The sequence below is a fragment of the Passer montanus genome, unplaced genomic scaffold, assembly GCF_014805655.1.
Source record: "Passer montanus isolate IOZ18808 unplaced genomic scaffold, ASM1480565v1 scaffold6, whole genome shotgun sequence".
In the NCBI taxonomy this organism is placed as follows: Eukaryota; Metazoa; Chordata; class Aves; order Passeriformes; family Passeridae; genus Passer; species Passer montanus.
In genome coordinates, this window is record NW_024371037.1 from 6,395,731 (window position 1) to 6,415,725 (window position 19,995).

Consider the following 19,995-nt stretch of genomic DNA (forward strand, 5'->3'; position numbering starts at 1 on the left):
ATTGACCTCAAGGCAGATTTTAGAGAGCAAGTATGTACTTTGGTTTTAGCACTTACAGTAAAAAGGGTGCATTTTGAATGCACTTGCCTGTGCTTCCCTCCTCTCAGTAATGATGAGGCTTCCTGGTCAGAACCATGCTGATCGGGGTGGGAGGTCAGTCACGCTGCAAATAAGAACTGACATTTCAAAGCCAGAGCAAGATTTTTGTTGTTAAGGAAATGTGCTCTAACAACAGATTTGCAGATCACAGTAAGGAACGAACATGTTTCTCTTTTGCTTTTTTTAACTGGTGAAGTTCTTGAGCTCCATGGTGGCTGACTAATGGCTGAAGGGGGATGTTATTACATTGAATTAAAAAATTGTCAGGAAACTTACAGGAAGGAATAAATATTTCCTGTAACACCTGCAAATAAAACATGATTAACTTATTTACTCCACTCATGGTTATTGTTGAGTGTAAAATTCAAGAAGTCATACCTTTGCTGAGCTATAAACCAAGGCAAAGAGAATAAAAAGAGTGTTTCAAAAAACACTGTGCCATACAATTTTGAAGATGAGCTGTAATGCAAGGCTAGATGCTACCTGGGCTGGGGAAAGAAAAATGTTTTCCTCTAATTTGCAGAGCACCTACAGAACTGTTGCACAGATGCTGCAGGCAATGATCAATAAACAAGAGGAGAGAGAGGACACCTCAAATTCCAGTATGTTTTTGGTCCATCTTCCTCACAGTATTGAAAAGGAGAGCAATACAGTCTGATGCTTCAGGCCACAAAGGAATTGCTGAGGAGCTCTTGAAAAGAGCTAGATATCCCCATAACTGGAAAGTACAATTCTATATCCAAAGCAAAACCAATCTTATTCCTTGTTGAGTAAACTGGAAGAGCACAAATTTCTTTTCTTCAAGTAAGTAGTCTGATGTCAAAAATGAGGGCTAGAAAAGATACAAACAAATGATATATACAATGGGCACTACAGGAAGAGAAGATTTCTAGCTGGCCTCTAAGACAGGATTCGTGCAAGAAATGAAAGAACTTATTGTACCACAGCACTGGTTCTCAGGCTGCAGCCTGCTCACTCTTGCGGCAAGGACACTCTGCTGCACAGCCTGCCCACCCAGGGGGAGGCTGCTTCCTACTGACACACTTCCACATCCACATGGAATCAGCAGAGGCTTTACTGACCAATTAAAATAAAACCTAACCGTCATCTCTGGCAACTTTTGTTGCTAAAACATGTCGTTCTGTTATTGAAACCTACAGCATACAAATTCAATATAGAGCAAATAAAACACCATAGGTTTGATCCTCCTTTTTCCAGACTATTCCTCACCTGAAACAGATAATGCAACACTTCTGAGAAAGGAAATACAGTGACTGAATCCAAAATGAACCCTAACTTAATAGATGACTCAGTTACCTCTGGGGGGTACCTCTCAGGGCTGCAACTCCTCAACTTCAAAGGCTCAGAACACAGAGAGCAGAAGGGAATGAGGCTATTATCAGTAAAATAACCAACATGTTATTTGACATCAATTCAGTAACAGCACAAACCCAATCCTCTTCAACGGGGTGTCTGTTGAGAAAAACATGACTTACTCAAAAAAGAGAACTTGTGTCTTCACAGCTGCAAACCCACTTCCAATCACAAAAACAGTTCCTCATTTCCAGTTACCACAAGCGGTTTTGCAGTGAGCAGACTGGTGTTTTCTACAGGCCTGGCCAAAAAGGGCATTGAGGGAAAGGCAGCTTGCTTCACTTCTGTTCATTCCCAGGCTGCCCTGTTGATATACCCTCCTGCATGGTCACAGTAATCATATGTTCTCACTCCTGATCCCCCCAGCCCTGCTCCTGCGGTCGCTGCAGCCAGGTTTGCACTTGTCCCAGACCGTGCCACTTGTCACTGCAAATGACATGAAATGGAAGAGATGGTAGCACTTTTTTTTCCCCATGGAAAAGTATATTCCCTGTTACCCTTGCTTGTTCTTTGATGTAATCAGCTCTCTCTTCATTTTTTGGAAAACCAGGAAACCAAACCATGACAAGATCAAGACTTGGGAAATGCAGTGATGCTACCAACAAAATAATAAATCCTTGGATAACTTTTTTTTTTTTTCACTTATGTACTTCAGTCATTAATAAAATCTTTAAGTTATGATTCATAGCACCAGAAAAATTAAGTTTAGGTAGCAAGTTTTCCTCACATGCTTCCTCCATCTTCAATTGCAGAATATTACTTCTGAAATTGTGTGAATACTTGAACTGTGAAACTCAAAGTATGAACTATTACTGTAGAGGTTCACTTTTAAAGACAGAATTCAATTTTCTGTCAAAGGTAACTCTGACAAGGATAATAAAATCTATTTATTAAATAAGTATTTATAATATAGATCTTTAATCTATATTATAAATATAGATTTACATTTAATCAAGGTTTAATAAGGATACACATCATGCAATTTCCAATGTATTTCAGTACCTTGGTGCTGTGAGTTGGTATCCTGAAATGAAAAAATATGGAAAAAGAGCAGCTTCCTAAGAAGCTCATAGGCATCAGCAATGGGTAACACAATTTGAACCCTAAGGAGTGCAATGAGAAATTCAGAGGACAGCCTCCAATAAACAGCAATTGCCCTAAATCAGCAAAAGCACTCCTACATCTTCAAAACACACAGAGGTAACTCTACTTGGTGGCTTTCCTTGAGAGAACTTTTGGCAAATTGTATGTTTTATGCAGAAACAGCAGGTTTTTGCTGAAATTACTGCAAACATATATATCAAAGGCAAAAATCTATTTTTCAGTGGATCCCATGGATGTATTGACAGACATTGGTATTTCCCCTTCCCTTCAGGACTTGCTGCTTAACCATGATATGAAAACAGAAATAGCTTTTGAATAATTAATGAAACACAGGGACTGAAAATAGACCTCTTTCCTTCCCTTTCCTGCCTCCCCTTATTAAAAAAGCAAACAAAATCCTAACAATAGAGCCTGAAGGTTAAAAGGCCCTTAAGAATATCTACCAGCCAGCTGGTCTGAAAAGAACAGTGTGAAGCAAAATGCATCACCTGTAACACCCAGGCAGTATGGCAAGATCTACACAGGAACAAACATCAAAAGTTTTTAGAGAGAAAAAAAAATACCAAAGAATACAGGTGATAGAAGATTAGGACAATAACAGCATATACCCAATGAAGGTGTACTGTATTTGTAATTTATACCACCAGCAAGGGAGGCACGTAAATTTCCCCAAAATGGCTTCACCTAGACAATAACTGTTTTGTTTATGAAATAAAAAACCCCAAACAAACAAACCTTAAAAAAATAAAACCCACAAAAAATCCCACAAAATACTATCTTGTAAAGTGCTTCCAAGTGTTTTATCTTTTTACATACATTTGCAATGAAAGAAATGCTGCCAATACTTTATAGCTTAAGCATTTCCCACTAAAATACACACATACTTACACAGCAAGTGTGTACTTTACACAAAGTATGTAAAACTGAAGAACCTAGGATTGCTGAGAAGTACTTTAGAAGCACTTGGTTCCTACTGGTTTTCCTTTACAGTAAGATTCAAGTCACTTCCAAAAGACCTGCATATTGAGGAGTCCTGTATATGCATGTATTTCAAACTATTTTTATGGCGTAAAATCAGGATTTTCTTCCATATTCTCCCTTCTTTTGGGCATAATTACAAGCTCTTAAGTACAGGAAAAAGGGCCTGTAAGTGGAGCAGGAGGGGCTGCCACCGTGTCCCCACCTGATCTTTTGGAACGTACAAAGTTAGTACAGCATCATGTAAAGACTTGTGTTCCCAGGCTTTTCTCCTGTCTTTCCCGGTTTGTTTCCTCTTGTACTTCTTCAGCTCTTCTCTAAAATGTAATTACAATGGGGGACCTTCCCCTTTCACCTAGCACCTTCCACACAATCAGAGGATGAGACACACTCTTCACCCAAAACCACAGAAAACTAGCAAGTTGCTCACTCTGACATCTGTTTTTCACCTTTGCACGTGAGAAACGTGAGCATTTCTTTTGTGCAGCTGAAAGCTGAGTATAAGCAGCAGTGCTTTGGGTCTTTGGGTTTTGAAATGTCTTCAGCCTTCATCGCAGCTGGTTACGGCTGTCACATGGAGAGAAGCAGAAGGAAGAGAAATCTGGCTGACAAAGGCTGTTGAGTGTGTACGTGATTTCTCCTCAGCAGCTGGCCCCTGGAGAGCGCGGAATAGCTACTATTCACCCCAGACTGCGGCAGGCAGCGTTTGCCCGGGGGTGGCTGACACCTCTGCCCGGCCTCCCCGCCGGCTGGGCTTCCTTTCTGCCACAAAACGGGACAAGACTTTTGGGTTACAAACTGCACCGGGTTCCAGGGACAGCCGAAGGGCTCCCAGCACCCGCTGGTTCCCGCAGCCCCGCGGGTGGCCCGGATACCCCTCGCTCAGGGGATGCCATCGGGGCCCTTCGCGCTGCGGGCGATTCCCCCACGGGCCCCGGCCGTTCCCACGGCTCCGGGACGGCGGCCGCGTGCCTACGGCGGCGACCGCTCCTCCTTCTCATCATCTCCTTGTCTTTCTTTCTTCTTCTTCTTCTTGGGGCTCTGACCACCCCTCTCCTCCCGCTCTCGCCCCCGCCGGCCGCCCAAGCCCGGCCCCGCCCGGCCCGGCAGGTACCGAGGGGGCGGGCGCGGAAGGCGACGCCCTCCCCTCCCCCCGCACGGCGCATGGTCGCGGCGGCCGCGCGCTCGCCGGGCTCCCCCTTGGCTGCCGCGCGCCGTGGTCTCGCCCGCCCCCGCTGCCATGTTGGATCGCGCGGCCGCCGGGGCCGGGCCGGAGTTGGAAGTTTAGGGGCGGGAGCGATCGGGATCGGCCCCGGCGCGGAGCGGCTCCGGCGCGGCGGCACCGCTGCCCGGCACCCCCTTTCCCGACCGCCCCCCTCCCCGCCGCCCCTCTTCTCCTCCCTCCTTCCCCGGCCCCGCGAAGAGGCTCCGCGATGCGGCTGCTGTGAGGCCCCGGCGGCGGCGGCGGCGGAGGAAGGGGAGGAAGGGGCCGCGGGCGCCATCGGTCGCAGGGCGGCGAGAGCAGCGCCGGGCCGGCCCCGGCCATGAGCGGCGCCCCGCAGCAGCAGCCCCCGCGGCGGGTCACTAACGTGGGCTCGCTGCTGCTCACCCCGCAGGAGAACGAGAGCCTTTTCGGCTTCCTCGGCAAGAAATGCGTGGTAAGTGCCGACCGAGGGGGCGAGGGCACTGGGGCACCCCCAGCCGCCCCACCGGGGCGCGGCGGGGCCGGCGGGGGCGTGTGAGGACAGCCCGGCCGGGCGCTGGGAAGTTGAGGCTGCGGAAGTTTCATCCCGCTCCGCTGCCCCGTCCCGGGCCGGGAGGGGGGCGGCCCTCGCAGGCCTCGCTGCCCGCCCGGCTCGCCCGCAGCGGCAGCGGCCCCTCGGCCGGCCCGCTCCGGTGGGGCTGCCGGCCCTGAGCGCCGGGCCCGGCCTCGCTCCCTTCGAGACCGCCTGGGCACCGGTGTGGGCGCCGTCCTTCCGCGCCCGCTGGCCATCCAGCTCCATATGGAGCTCCCGGGGCCGGGAGACTCCGCTGCCCTGCAGCCCACCCGTGCGCTGCCGGGGAAGCCGGCCGCAAAGGAGCAGCCCCGGGGCTCCGGGGGCGTGAAAGTTCCATTGCTCGACCGGGCTGGGACGGACCCCAGGTGCACCAGCGGCACAACAAAGCAGTGTTGGACGAAGTTGTAGGAAGGCTCGTATCAGTGCTAGGCCTGCCTTGGGTTTAGTCTGTACTTTTCTTAGTGTAAACAACAAGTTCGTGTACTTAAATACTGCATATTTTCCTATTTCTATATCAGTAGGATCGGTTTCAGAATACCTTCTTGCATGTAATGTAAAACTGTACTAAAACTACTTATCTGTATTAAAGAACTATTTGAAAGCTTCAAAAGATAACTGCTTTCACTGGAAAAGAAGCTGCTTTTAAAAAATCATATTTTCCAAAACATTGTGCATTGTGTTCCGTACCTAAAATGCAGCTAGACACTTGCTGTAAAGCTATGGAGGGTGTTTAATGAACTTAAAACTGTGACTTAAAGCAGGATATCCGTGTAGTGATATTGATTCCACATAACTTTCTGGACTTTGAAATGGTATTGTTGATCAATCTGAGTGCTGCAAGGAAAACATAAGATGCAGCAACGGAACAGGAAGTAGAGAATATTTACATTGGGGTGGGTTAGAAAAGATGCTGTCACACTAAGTTGTGTGTCAAAAAGTATGACCCTAAAGTGTATGTTTTACATGTAGTATAGAATTGTAGAAATGTCTCAGTTAATTTCAGGCAACATTTCATATCTTCAGCTTCTTTGCCAAGAAAGAAAAAAAACAGTATCAACTTTTCCCTAAATATGAAAAAATAGTGCATGAATGTGTGTGTAAATTGATTTTTAGTTTGTTTTTCTATAACTTAGCTTTTTTCTTGTCAGGTAAATGCACTTTTAATTTCTGTCATACTCAGCTGTAAGACTCACCTAGGTAAACTCCCAAATTTTCTGCATAAGTAATACGTTGAAAGCAGATAGAGGTAAATATCTTCACAGGATCTGGGTGTCATGGGATTTACGGCTTGCTTGAAGTTACACATTCTTCTGATTTACACAGAATATTGGATGACTTTCCAGTTGAGGTTCTTAAAATTGTGGTCTGTTGTTTCCTTTTTTCCCCAGCCCTTTGTGCTCTAGAAGTTAATTGTAGGCTTATTTTAGTACATTTGAGGTTCTCTGCACAATCCTGAGGGCTTGAGCATTGAAGATCTAGAGGTATTTAACCAGGCTTTTTTGGCTCACTGTGCGGCATGAGCCAGAAATTCAGAAACAAGTGAACAGATTGAATATTCTACCCCTTGGAGGGCACTGTCTTAAGCAGAGAAGTGGAACGGGTGCCTGGAGATGGTAACAGCCTCAGCTGTCTAACTTGAAACCACAGTATCTGTTGGAGCCCCATAGGACTCTTGGTACTCTTGACCTTCTAGGTTGACTCAACGTGCTGTGCTGATAAGTGCCTTTTTGCTATAATGTTCATGGGATTTGGTCTCATAATATCCATGTTGGAATTATTCATTAGAGAAATTTTGGACTGTAAGTGCTGCTTTTTAAGAAGGAAAATTTTATGAATTCTGTAAGATGCTAAATGCTTGCTCTTGCAATCACATGAAAAATCTGGGCTGTCTTGCTGCTGCAGGTGATGTTTCTGTCACTCTAGGACATGTCACTCTGGCTATTGGATGTGCTATATATCAGCCACGTTGACATAATTTTAGGTTTTCTTTGACTAGACCTCATGTTTAGATCACTACTGCAATGTACACCAAAGTTGAGACATTAAACTATGCTCCTAAGATACTCTTTGTAGTAATAATTTATAGAGTTCTTAATGGATGCCACAGTGCTGCTATCAGTCCTGAAGGGCTTAGTTAATAGAGCACGTTGTGCTCTGAATCTGATTTATTTCAGTCTTTCCTTTGTTTCTGACTGGTAGCAAGGCAACTATTTTGAAATAACATTGAGGATTCAACTATCTGATTTTTGTTCTATGGAAAAGCAAAGGAATATGTCAGTATAACTTTGTTTGAGTACTCACAGTCTGTGAACTCGGAAATGGACATAGTTCCAATGGCATCTTAAGTAATGATCCCTGATAGAAAAATTTCCTGTGAGTGGGAGAAATGGTGAAGAGTTGTCACTCTCTGTGTTGCTGAGGTTGATACCATTCTGCACACTGATACTTTGAGAAAATCACTAGGAGGCAAGTGTACATACAGAGGGTAATTGATTTTTTTCTCTACTCTTTTTTTTTTCCCTCCACTTGCTGAGCTGTAAAATGTTTATCTGAATCTACAAGCAATTAAAATACCTTTGCCCATGACAGATCAGGCTTTCAAAACCAAGCCACTGGCTAATAGTCAAAGCTGTATCTCTAGTTAATTTGGCTGAAATATGAATCCAGATGTAGAACTATTTACAGAATATATCCAGCATAAAGCCCTTTAGGACTTCCATTGTTTAGGCGTGTAACTAATTTTCATTCAGGTTTGTGACCTTTGTTATCTAGGTCAGGTGTAAAATTTGCTATCTGTAAAAAGTTTTCAATACCTTTCTAATAATAATGTGGAAATAAAATTTTATGTACACTTATACTAGGTGGAGCCATGAGATTAGTTTTGTGCATATTAATGATTTTTGTGGTTATGCCCAGCTTAAAAGTTTTTTTGCATAAGTTCTGGTTAGTTATTAATCATTACTTTAAATTTGCATGATTAATATTGGTCAGAGATGTCAGTAATGAAAAACTAGTTTATTCTGTAGAAATAATTTTTGTGAAAGGAACCATGAGGAGTATGTACTTAGTAGCATTAGAAGTAGGTAGAATTGAGAATGGACATTTTATGCTGCTTAGACGTGCAGCTCAACACTTGAATAAGGTGTAATGAATGAGGCTGGGAATTTGTTGTTCTGTGTAAGACCTTGCCATGGTTGATATGGTAAACAGGAACTGGTGGAGGATGCAGAAAGAGGAGTGACACAGCAGTAAGCTAACTAAGAAGACTGTTTTGGCTGCTTTTAAAAGTGCATGTGACCAGAATAAGTTTGTATATCAGAGCCAAAGAACAAATTGCAGTAATAGTTGAGATAACACAAAATAAAAACTTGAATGGCAGTTATAGCTCTTAATTGATAAGAATTAAATGTTTTATCAGGAAGGGACTTGTAAGATTACTTGTGCTTACGAAAACAGTATGAACTAGGACTTGAAGGTAGACTACAGGTCTAAGTAGTGGACAACTTCACATGTCTGATAAGTGTTGGGACTCCTCAGTTTGAATTTAGGCTGTAGTCTGTACATCCAAGAAAGGTTGACATTGCAGTTTAAAAAAGACTTATCCCCTGTACAAGTAGGGAGAACTGAGTCATTAATTCAGTGGTGATTCTCATCTTTGCATTTGTTTTTAAATGAGAGGTGGGGGGAAAAGATAAAGTGTAAAGGATGGGGTCTTGTGGAACAGGAGAGTATTGAGAATTACACCTGGATTTCTTTGAGATTTGCCCTGTTCCACAAAAGGCATGTGGCATCTTTAGACACCTCACTAGTATCCACTAGAGTGAGTTCTCTGAACAACTAATCAGTGGTAATCTTCCATTGCAGAGACAGTGACAGTGGGGTTTTGATAGTTCTTTTGAACCAAACCTGTGCCTACAAAGCTGATTTTCACAGTAATGGATCATATCAGAGTCTGTAGAGCAAGTGATACAACCACTGTCCTTAGCACAGTGTGTTTCTCATGCTCACAGCTTGCTATTAATGTCTTTACAGTATAGTTCACTGCCTTAACTTACTTACCCATGGATGACAAACATTTTGAGACTGCTTGGGAACAGTCTGGAAGGCACTGCATCTCATAGCTGTATGTATTTGAGACAAAGCATCACTTCACAAAGTGTGGGATATGGCTAAGGGGAAAAAGGCAGAAATTTAGGTGTTAAAATCTCATAATTGTCAGTAAACCTCACTGTCAGTTATCTAAATCTCTTATTCAACTGACTTTAAGATAGAAACTCAGCCAACAGAAGTTTTTCTCTTCAGTGACTGTAGTGGTTATATCTCTCCTGGCTGTTCTTGTACCTCATGTGGTAGACAAATTGTGTCTTGATATGGGGACTGAGTCCTGCTACAAGTTTCAGTCACTGTGAGTCTGTTGTGAAGCAGTGTGTATTGCTGAATGAAGGGTGATCTACTGAGACAGACCTGGAACCTGTACCTCACTCTGTTAAGGCTTCAGCATTAAGCTCTTCTGAGCATCTTTGTAGATATATTTTATCTGTTTTGGAGGCAGTTAAGTGCTGAAAGTGTCTCAGCATCTCTGTGGTTAATCAGATGGTCAAGTATGCCACTTATGCTCCTGATAAGTGCTCTGGAATCCTATGGTATACATACACAACAGGATGAAAACAATTTGTAGTCACAAGCTGTTGTGTTGTAACTTTCTGGTTTTTCACAGCTAAGAATCATATTAAAGAATTTAGAAGAGGGTAGAGTTTTAATTTAGGATTCAGATGAACAGTCAATTTTTGACTGCAAATTTTTCACCAAGATGTTCAGGTAGCCCTTGCTTAGGAGAATACCCAAGGAAGAGGTAGGTTCTTGTTAGAAGATAAGGATTGAGTTTGCTATTTCATGCAAATTTTTAAATGTAAAGACTACTTTGTTCTTCCTTTAATGGAAAATTGATGTGATTTCTTGGCATTATCTGCTTGTAAATATTGTTTTGAAATTTTTGTCACTAGAATGTTTTTCTCTCTGCTTGTTTCTTTTGGGGTTTTGAAAGATGTAGTACTAACCAAATTTTTTGCAAGTGAAGAGTGTAAGATCTATCTTATAAGAACCATGCAGTTTCAGGCTAAAAACATGAAAATGGGGAATGCTCTAATTTTAGATCCTGAATATCTTTTTTTGAAAGAGTTCTGGTACTGCTGCCTGAAAAAAACTCACCTGTCTTTTCTTTAGAACTTCCTATGACCCTTACTACTCTACTTTGTGCCAGCATTAAGAACTCGTCTACTGCTTTCATTGATAGTGGCTGCAGGTACCAGCAGTGGCAGCAATTGCCATGGCAGCTTCTAGCTTAGTGCTGGAATGGATGGAGTGAAGCATTGAAGATATTTGTATGTGATAAGTGAGTACCTCCTAGGAACTTTGTACTGTTCATTAACCAGCATGAAAAAAAGCCCTTTCCTGTCACTGATTTTTTATAGGCAGAACTGTCTGTACCTGAGGTTTGTGAAGCTCTAAATGCTCAGTTTGCTGAGAAAGTTTGCTGTTGACTTGGAGCTGTGTGGTAAGATTTATAGTGTCCTCTCCTCCAGTGAGTGTGTTTCATAGGCTTGTCTCTTGAGGAATCTTTGTAGTACAGAAATAAAACTTAGTATACAGGAGACTTATGGTTTCATTACCTAATACCTAGATAATAAAATACCGGAAGTAATGAAAATGTGTCACAGGCACTTAGACAGGGTTGCTTATTGGTAGGTTAGGGTACAGTTTCTTGAAGAAAGGCTGACATTGTGTTACTTAGCACAGAGGGATTTTTTTATTGGCTAGTTTGTTTTCCTTGTAACAGTAAATCTTGCAGAGTGGATTTAGTAGAACTAGAAGTGTATCTTCGGGGGTGGTTTTAAATGGTCCACTCTACTGGGACGTGGCTCAGATACTATACAAGATAGTTTAGTTTCTCAGGGTATTTGCTTGGGTACACTGCCACACTGTCTTTTGTGGCTTTCAGACCTGTTGTTGGTACCTGGATATCCTATAAAACGGGAACAGTAGGTTTGACCTTCAGGTCAATTGTAGTTAAATTTGAAGATCCTGAAGTTTTCTGTGATCGTCACATGACAGGAGCAGTGTTCTCAAAGGTCCGAATAGAAGAAGAAAAGATGCAGTTCAAACAATCATAGGGACACTTTCTTAGAAAGCTGCTCACTTGCTTAATCCTTAAAATTTAGTAGTGTTTTCTCAGACACTTCTGAGTTAAAGGTAGACAGTTTTGCTGACAGCTCTTTGTGCAGTAAGTGACACTTTAGGTATCTCAAATTAGAATGTCTGTGTTAAGAATATATGATTCTGGAATAAGTTCATTAAATGAATTACTCAATTCCTGTAGACATAATGTTCTGTGGAGATGATTATTGCTGGCAAGGAAACTGTTGCTGGCTGCAGAGCTCCACAACACATTTGCAGATTGCTTCTCACTTCAGGCACTTGCTTTCATACATGCATCTTCACCTTGGTGGGGCTGTTTTCCCTCTGCTGTTTATTTAGCTGTCCTTAAAATCCTCACTCTTAAGGCAGCATTTTCTTTTTAGGTTTTCTGAGACACAGTGTTAATACATTTTTCTCCAGTGTGTCTAGTTTAAAGCTGAAAGATTACGCTAAGGTTGTGTTTCCATTTCTGTAAGGCAGTTTCACACATCATTTTCCCCTGCAAAACATCTTGTAATTCAGAATTTCCCTGCATTCATCTCCTTTACCTTCAATGCAAATGTGTTGTTTTGCCTTTTTCTCCACTTGTTCATTAGCCACTGTGCAGCATCAGGGTGGTTTATTTAGTGAGCACAGATATGCTCCCATATAAGCACATTTTGTATGTGAAGGTATTGTGCCTGCAATTTGAGAAACACCAACCTAGCTAAAGATAGTGTAATTTTTGCCTTTTTGAACAGCTTAGAAAACTGTTTTTCATTATTTGAACTCTTGATTATGCAAATGTACCTCTTTCTTCTGGGATTGCAAATACTTTTAAAAAACACGTTTACTTCAGGTATTATTGATGATAATGGCTTTCCCAAAAGTTAGCCAGCACTTGCTGAGATTAAGTAACAAGCCCTAGTACTTGCTGTCTAGGCTGAAGAACAAGAATATTTGGAAGTGGGAATTTGGCAGTAAATTTTAAATGTTTTCTCCCCTCTCAAGGTCACAGCCAACTTACCTGTGTGTGGTTTGTGGATAAGAAATTAGTATTAATTTGTTGTATTAATATTTTTCTGTGTTGGGGATAAAGAAAAGTGACAATTTTTTTTACAACCTCCCTAGTACATTTTGTAACAGAAGCAGTAATTTATTGACTTGAAAAGAATTTTCTATTTTAGGAATCAATATTGGGGATAAAGAAAAGTGACAAATTTTTTTACAACGTCCCTATTACATTTTGTAACAAGCAGTAATTTATTGACTTGAAAAGAATTTTCTATTTTAGGAATCAATTTAACCACTATTTCTTTTGTAAGCCCCATCCTGCTGATGCACCTTGAAGTCCTGCATGGTGACCTCTGCCCTCCAAATCTCATGTCTCTGCTTTCATCATGTTCTCCTTGCACTCCTAATACGTGCTTTTTTATGTTTTCAGTAAGTTTTCTGTCCTGTCCCAGTAACAGGGTTTCTTCCTTTTCTGTTTTTCTCTTGCACCTCAAGTGCTTCCAGAATTTTCCTTTCTCCCTTCAGCTCCTGCATCCATAATCTGTGCAAAGATCTGCAGGTAGGATTGCCTCTCTTCCTCACTGTGTTCTCCCCTCCACTCCCTTATTCCCCTCCTCAGTTCCTCACTCCTTTGTTCTTAAGGATGAACCAGGAAGGATCTGATTTGTGTCTGGTCAGATGTGTAGTCCTACCCATACGCAGTGCTGGATAGACATGGCAGGTATTGTAGCTCAGGAGAGCACTGGACAAGGAAAGTCATGAGGCGAGGAGGCAATGTCCATGCCAGGCAGCTTTTGCTGCTGCAAACATGGAGTGCACTGGAGCCTGAGACCTGGCCATTACACATTTCTCACCTGTATCTGTCTTCACTGGCCAAAGTCTTTGTTAATGTTGTTATAGGGAAGAGAACTTTTAGTGGATATGAGAAGGGTACACAGAAACAGGTATGATATTCCTCAGGTTTCTTGCACTGCTCCACCCTTCACTGCTGCTTCTCCAGGCAGGAGTGGAGTAGACTCTCCAGTTTGTAAGCTGCTATAGTAAGAAACTATACTGGAAGATACAGCTTCAGCAACTCTACAGGCTCAGATTTGAAACCACAGAACTGCTTAGTCTTGCTTTGACTGAACTGTAAGTTATTTCCTGCTCCTCTAACCATGTGACAGCTCTCTCTGAGCACAGCTAAGATGTGGTCATTCTTTCTAAGTAGACATTTTTTCCCTTTACTCCCCCTCAGTTAGCCAAAGTAAACAGAAACATCACTTGGCTTATGACACTAAATATACACAAAGGCATCCAAATAAGCTTCTCTCTCTAAAACTGCGCTTGATTTTTGTGGTTAACTGAAAAGAGGAAGAAAACTATGAACATCCTGTAGTGGTGTGTGTTCTGTGCAATACCACAGGCAAAAGCTTCCCCTTGCATTTGCAGAGAAGGAAGCAGTAGTTTCTAACAAATTAAATGCAGGGCTATTTTTTCCTTTATTTGCTTTAGGTTTTAGTTAAGAGTGTCTCAGGTGTGAAATTAATTTTATAACTGGATATGCATTTATTAGCATTTATATTTTTATCAACCTGATAATTAAGTTTTTAAAAATTCAAGGTTTGGGCTTAATTTTGTTTGCTATTATGTGAACCAATATCTTTTAGCCATACAACAGTGTTGTAATTTTGACCTTTCTTAAGTAATGTTGGCCTCTTTGTGTTACACTGTACAGTTAGCACTGTGGTCAGTTTGTGCAGTTGGAACTTTAAAACCTTGTATAGCTTCAAATTTCAAGTGTGATTGTGACAGAAAGTGCTGGTTGCATGTGGTGTCTAGAACTCAGTGATTCAATACACCATTTCTTTATTTTAAAAAATAGTTTTGTCTTTAAAAGATTTGTCCATATCATATTCAGGTGCCAGTATTCTATACCTGAAAGACTGATAATACAGCTGTTGCCTGTGCTCAGGTCATGACCTTCCTTGCCTTAATTCAAGCATCTAGATGCAAAATACCTATAGCTGTGTTAAAAGTTACAAAACTGTTATAGTTTTTTTTTTTTTTTTGATAGGATGCATGGGGATGGATTTGGTGCTAAATGTTTTGTTGGGATATGTAGATCTCACTCCATGTCACGGTTTTAACTTCACCTTTTAATGTAATTTAGAAGGTCTTGCTTTGAATGCTTCAGTTCGTCATTGAGGCCTTTCCTTAACAGCCTCTTTGAACACCTCTGGTCTTCTCTGCCTGTAAAGGACAGAAAAAAATCCCGTTTCTCTGTCCGCTTTTCATATTGTTTATGGAAATTTGTTTATCAAAAAAGTTTCGTGCTGCTGCTCCAGGCTTCACACTGTGTTAACAAGGAGTCCATCTTTCACACTGACCATACCTTTATGTTGCTGATAACATTTAAGCTTGGTGGCAGAAGGATGCATCTTGTCTTCTTTCTCACTTGTGGTCTGTCAGCCAGCTGTGCTAACAAACCTAAGTGGGGCAGTAGCATGAACTCGGGCACTGTTCCGTGACCGTCCATGGTGTTGAGTTTGTTGGCACACTTCCTGGCACAGTTTTGAGTGCCACCCTAGTAGTTGCTCAGATTAGTATGAGTGTGGTTTTGAGATTAGAATGGTGTAAACAGTTCCTGGTACATCATATGGGGTAGGGCCATCCTTACCCGGTTTGTGTTGTGTTGGGAAGAGAGTTTGTTCCTCTATTCATTCTTCACCATTTCCCATCATATCCAGAAAGTGGTCCAGTAACTCATATCTGTACAACCAGGGAAATCTGCAAGGAGACAAAAGCAGTTCTGGGCATGGGGAGATGTGAACTGTGTTCTAGCATTGTCAGTAGCATGTAGGTCACAGAGTAAGTGTCAGCTCTGCTGCTGTGCACATAACTGTCTGCTTTGACATTAAGTTCAAGTCAAACCTGTTTTTCCTGCCAGCAGCAAAATTCAATATTTTCTTTCTGCTCCTAGAAATTGCTTTTGGAAACTAGAGAAAATGTAGGTGCTTAGAAGTTTACAGCAGATGAAAGTGTGCCTGTGCACATAATCACCTGCTGCAGTGGACAAATTATCAAGTCTATTTGATACTGATACTGTGAACACAGGCTCATAAGGTTTCTGATCTCTGATTCCAGCAGGGAAAAAAAGATTTTGCCTACTGGTAAGGAGATGCAGCTGACTTGTAGCTGTGCTTCTACAGAGTGCATGAGGTACAGCAAGGATGACCTTAAAGGATGCTGCATTTCTTTTGTTTCACTTCCTGTTTGTAGAGCAATGGTCTAAGAAAATGTATCCCTTCTGAAGGTTTCTTTTCTGATGAGTAGTTTGTAAGTAATTTTAGAAAAGTTCTGTGCATCTTCAGAGCCTCCAAAGTTGTGCTTCATTCTCTTAGAATCTTAACTGCATTTTGGAGTGTTGTAGCAGTTTCCCATCAGCTCAGATGCAGTAATTTGTTTCCTGATTGCCTTCCAGAGACCATTCTAGGGTGTCAAATAGTGTAATTAGTGATAGTTTAATCATCACATACTCTGTCTGTGCTGGTATCTCACCTTAGTCGTTGGTTCTGTCTGGGTTATAAAGGTATGAGCTCAGGAAACTTTTCAGTTTGTTCTGTCTTCCATGTCCACAAGATCTGCTAGATAGTGTTTGCATGCCTCAGTTCTGTAAACTCTCCTCTCAAGGTTTTATTTTATCATTTTTTCCTCTTGAGTGTCTGGTTAGTCCCTCTCTCCCTTCAGGCCATATTTTTTCCCAATGTCACTTTTATAATCAGCACTGGCAGGAACTGGTCCCCTGGTGGGGCTTGGTGCTGTGCAAGCAGTTTTGTCCTATAACAGGTAGCATTTGGTTCAGAGCAGATGAGTGTTTTTAGGCTTTATTTCAGGATGGTGACTTGCATGTCAATTCTGGCTGCAGTAATTATTTTAGCAATGAGATGATGCAGTACCAATATCCATTTGACTGGAAATAAGGACATTTGACTTCTCCAAGGACACCACATACAAAAAAATATCACTATGATGCAAGTCTGAACTAGCAGCATGTGTTACATAGTTTGCTTAGTCCAGATAAGCGAATCAGCCTTGAATACGGATGTCTGCCATGCATCATCAAGGCTTTTTTTCAATTCGGGTGCTCTGGGCACTTTAAGCACAGCATGGTGCCTGCTTTGTGAGTAACCTAGTCCTGGAATGGGCTGACTGACATGTTACTTCTTGGAGTCTGGAATTCTGCAGAGGACTGTTGCATGTGTTGCAGAACCGAAGCTTCTATGTAGGGATTGGCAGATTTAGAGATGTTAGTTCCACATAATCTAGTAAAAAAACTCTCAAGCTGTGTATAATATTGCACCTAGTGGGTGGCAATGGCATTCTGAAGGATGCACTTTTGAGTAACAGATGTTCAATGGGATACTTCCATTGCTGAAGCTGACTAGCTTTCAATGTGTTCTGTAAATCTGCTCTGTGTGCCCAGGAATGGATACTAGACTATCAGGAAATCAAGATTTTTTTTGTTTACCCCAAACCCCTCATCCCCCTGCAAGGCTTTCTCAAGATCCTGCTTGTTACTGGCACTCTCCATTACCATATTCCTATAGGAAGTGTTTGTACCACAGTCTTAAAGCTTCTGGCAATTTATCTCCTAGGTCTTTTGAGGACCCAGTTATACAGACTTAAATCTGATACATATCAACCATACAATCAACCACACTGAACTTCTAGCAATGTATTGCTATTATGTAGGTCTCACACCTGTAATAATTTCTTTCAGGAGACTGGGAGAGGTATCCTATTTCTATACTCATGTAAAGTCTCCTGAGGAGGGTGTAATTTTCCTTGAATTCTGTCTTAGTGAGGTAACCAGCTTGTTTTTTGTCTAAACTGTATACTCATGGGAGTAGTATTATCTTTCATACACTCAACATCAAGAGTTTTCTGTTTCTGTATTAACAGTTTGAGGCTGTTCAGGTGCTCAGAGCAACTGAAGTAGTTAGTTGATCACAAAGGAAGGGAATATCCGCACAGAAACTGGAAATCCAAAGTCTGCTTTGACAAGGGGTGCCTTCTTTCAGTCATTGGGATTTAAGGTGCATCATTGCCCTTACAGAGGAATATCTTCTTTCCAAAATTGTTACACATCTGAAAAAAATAATCATTATGTCACAAATAACTTTTATCTGTTCAATGATTATAACTAGCATAACATTTATTATGTAGATTTTTATGTTAGTATAGTGCAGCAATTTACCTGCTGGTTTTATACTGTCATAAAAGCACTGTAGTTTATTGCATGAGTGGAGGGTTTCGGAATAGTGACAAACACTTGACTTGACAAGAAAGTGGCCAGTTCTCCCAAGCAGCAGGAACCAGTAACGTTGAGCACATTAGCCTCTTTCAGCTCCACAACAGTCTTGGAGACTTGCAGAAAAGTAGTTCAGAAACAGGCATGCAATGCTTCAAATCTGATGCTTGATTAGGATAATAATACTGATTAATTGGATTGCAGTGCAATACAGATTGGTAGTTGTCAGTGTTACTGTGATCACAAGCAAAGCTATCTTAAGATCTTTTTAAGTTAATATTTTGGCTCAACTTGCTGTATTTTATTAATTCAGACAATACTCACTAAAAAGCTCAAAGGTCAGTTTCAGACCAGATGTTTCTTTTAGCTGTTCTTTGAAACAAATGTTTTCTGTCCTAGGAGTTTTTAAAATATCTTTACTCTGTCCATGTTAATTATATTGGTGTGACTTTGTGGATTCTCAAATCTTATATTGGTCTAATAAATATTGATTTACTGTATTGTAAGCTTTGTTTCTCACATGTGTCTAGTACTACTAGTACTGTTGTAAATAGTGTGAAATAATTTTTATATTACTTGTAAATTCAGGTGGGTACACATAACTTTTCATGTAGCATATGTGTTACTGCTGTTGAACAATGTTCACAAGTTACAAACAGGAGCACAGCAGTTACGGGGAGCTAACAGTCTTCAAATGAAGATGAGGATGATTTTGTTCTGATCATCCAGACATTAATATTTAAGAATTAAGATTGAGAGCAGTATCACTGTGTCTTTTCCTCCCTTTTGCTATGTGAACTTGTACTACCAGCTCTGCACTGAAAGAGAAAATAAGTATTGCATGATGTTTTAATTTTTTTCTTAAACTGGAAACTGATGACTGGATATGGACACTGAAGTGTTAAGTGCAGTGGAAAAATAACATCCTGCTGGCCCCTTTCTACAACATTTTACTTTTATAAATACACACTTTTTCATTAACTTTAAATAGTAGAATCTTTACAGTTTTCACTCTTCTAGGTATGTTCAGTAAAGCAGGCATCTTCATTATGAGAAATATTCTGGCAACATAAGGAGTTACAGAAGAATTTTGGCTTCGGGGAAGGAGTTTTCCTATTCAGCATCCATCTGCATTTATTTTCAGATAGTGGGTAGTAAGTTCGGAAAGGAAATCGTCAACTCCATTTTTAATATCTGAATTTCAAAATAATTCTTAATCTGAACTTTTTATTAAGTCCTAGCTTGGCAGAGCTCAGTTGTATTTCTTTTTTTCACGCTGTAAATTGGATATTGCAAACTCAGCAATTCCTTCCCCAAGGCTGGGTGTTTTTCCCCTTCGATAAAATACACTGGATTACCTTTGTACTACTCATTTAGACAGTCAAGGGGGAGAGTGTAACAAAAACACAAATTATTTTTTGGTGGGGGCTTTTCTTTTGTAGTAGAAATTGAAGGTTTATAATAGCTGACCTGAGAATTTAAACACAAATCTTGAGCTGCAGAGGCTGTGCTACAGTGGTGTTTTCAGCTCCTTGGGGAGTTTAGGGGACCAAGTACCAATGCCAAAAGCTAAAGTAAGCTCTCCCTAGCATTTTTCAGTGTAGCCTGAATCCTTTGTAAATGAACCTATATATATGGGGATGATGAGATTGCCCTTATTGAAGGGCTGTGTTAGAACTAGTCTAGAGTACCTAGTTTTCAAAACTGCTTTTTTTTGGGTGCATTGTCTTACATTTTTTTCAATGCCTCCATACTGAGACTTCACGGATTATTATTGCTCAGGGTTTTTCATGGAATAGAGCACTGAGATGTTCTAGGTACCTGGGAAGTTTTGAGTCATATGCATTGTACTCTTTAATCTTCCATCATAAGAATCACAAGTTAAGTATACTGTGTAAAAAATAAGTGTGATGGTGACTTACAGAAGCATTAGTAATTTTGTTGCAAAGAATTTGCAGCCATGGTTGGTCTAGAATAGAAATAGGTGATTTAAATCATAAGCCTGAGATCTGTGTACATTCGGCCGTCTAAGACCACCATTCTGTGACACTGCTTCCAAACGAAAGTTTCTTTACAGACAAGTGAATTTAAGTGGCTTTTGGCCTCCACAGCACGTTGGTAAACGTAGTGCTGGTACCTGCAAAGAAGGAGCCCCTTTGGGCCGTGATAATTGAAGCTGTT

General features: G+C 41.3%; 1 protein-coding gene across 3 annotated transcripts in view; it reads left to right on the plus strand.

Moving 5' to 3' along the window:
* Positions 1-4,749: 4,749 nt before the first annotated feature.
* The window catches only part of WASL (WASP like actin nucleation promoting factor), a 50,224-nt gene continuing 34,978 nt past the window's right edge, over positions 4,750-19,995 (plus strand). For 2 of the 3 annotated variants that reach the window (XM_039726738.1, XM_039726740.1), the window contains exon 1: positions 4,750-5,213. In XM_039726738.1, the coding sequence (XP_039582672.1) occupies positions 5,100-5,213 (114 nt within the window). In that variant the 5' untranslated portion in view covers positions 4,750-5,099. The remainder of the gene's footprint in view (positions 5,214-19,995) is intronic. The other variant, XM_039726739.1, reaches the window with a different exon arrangement.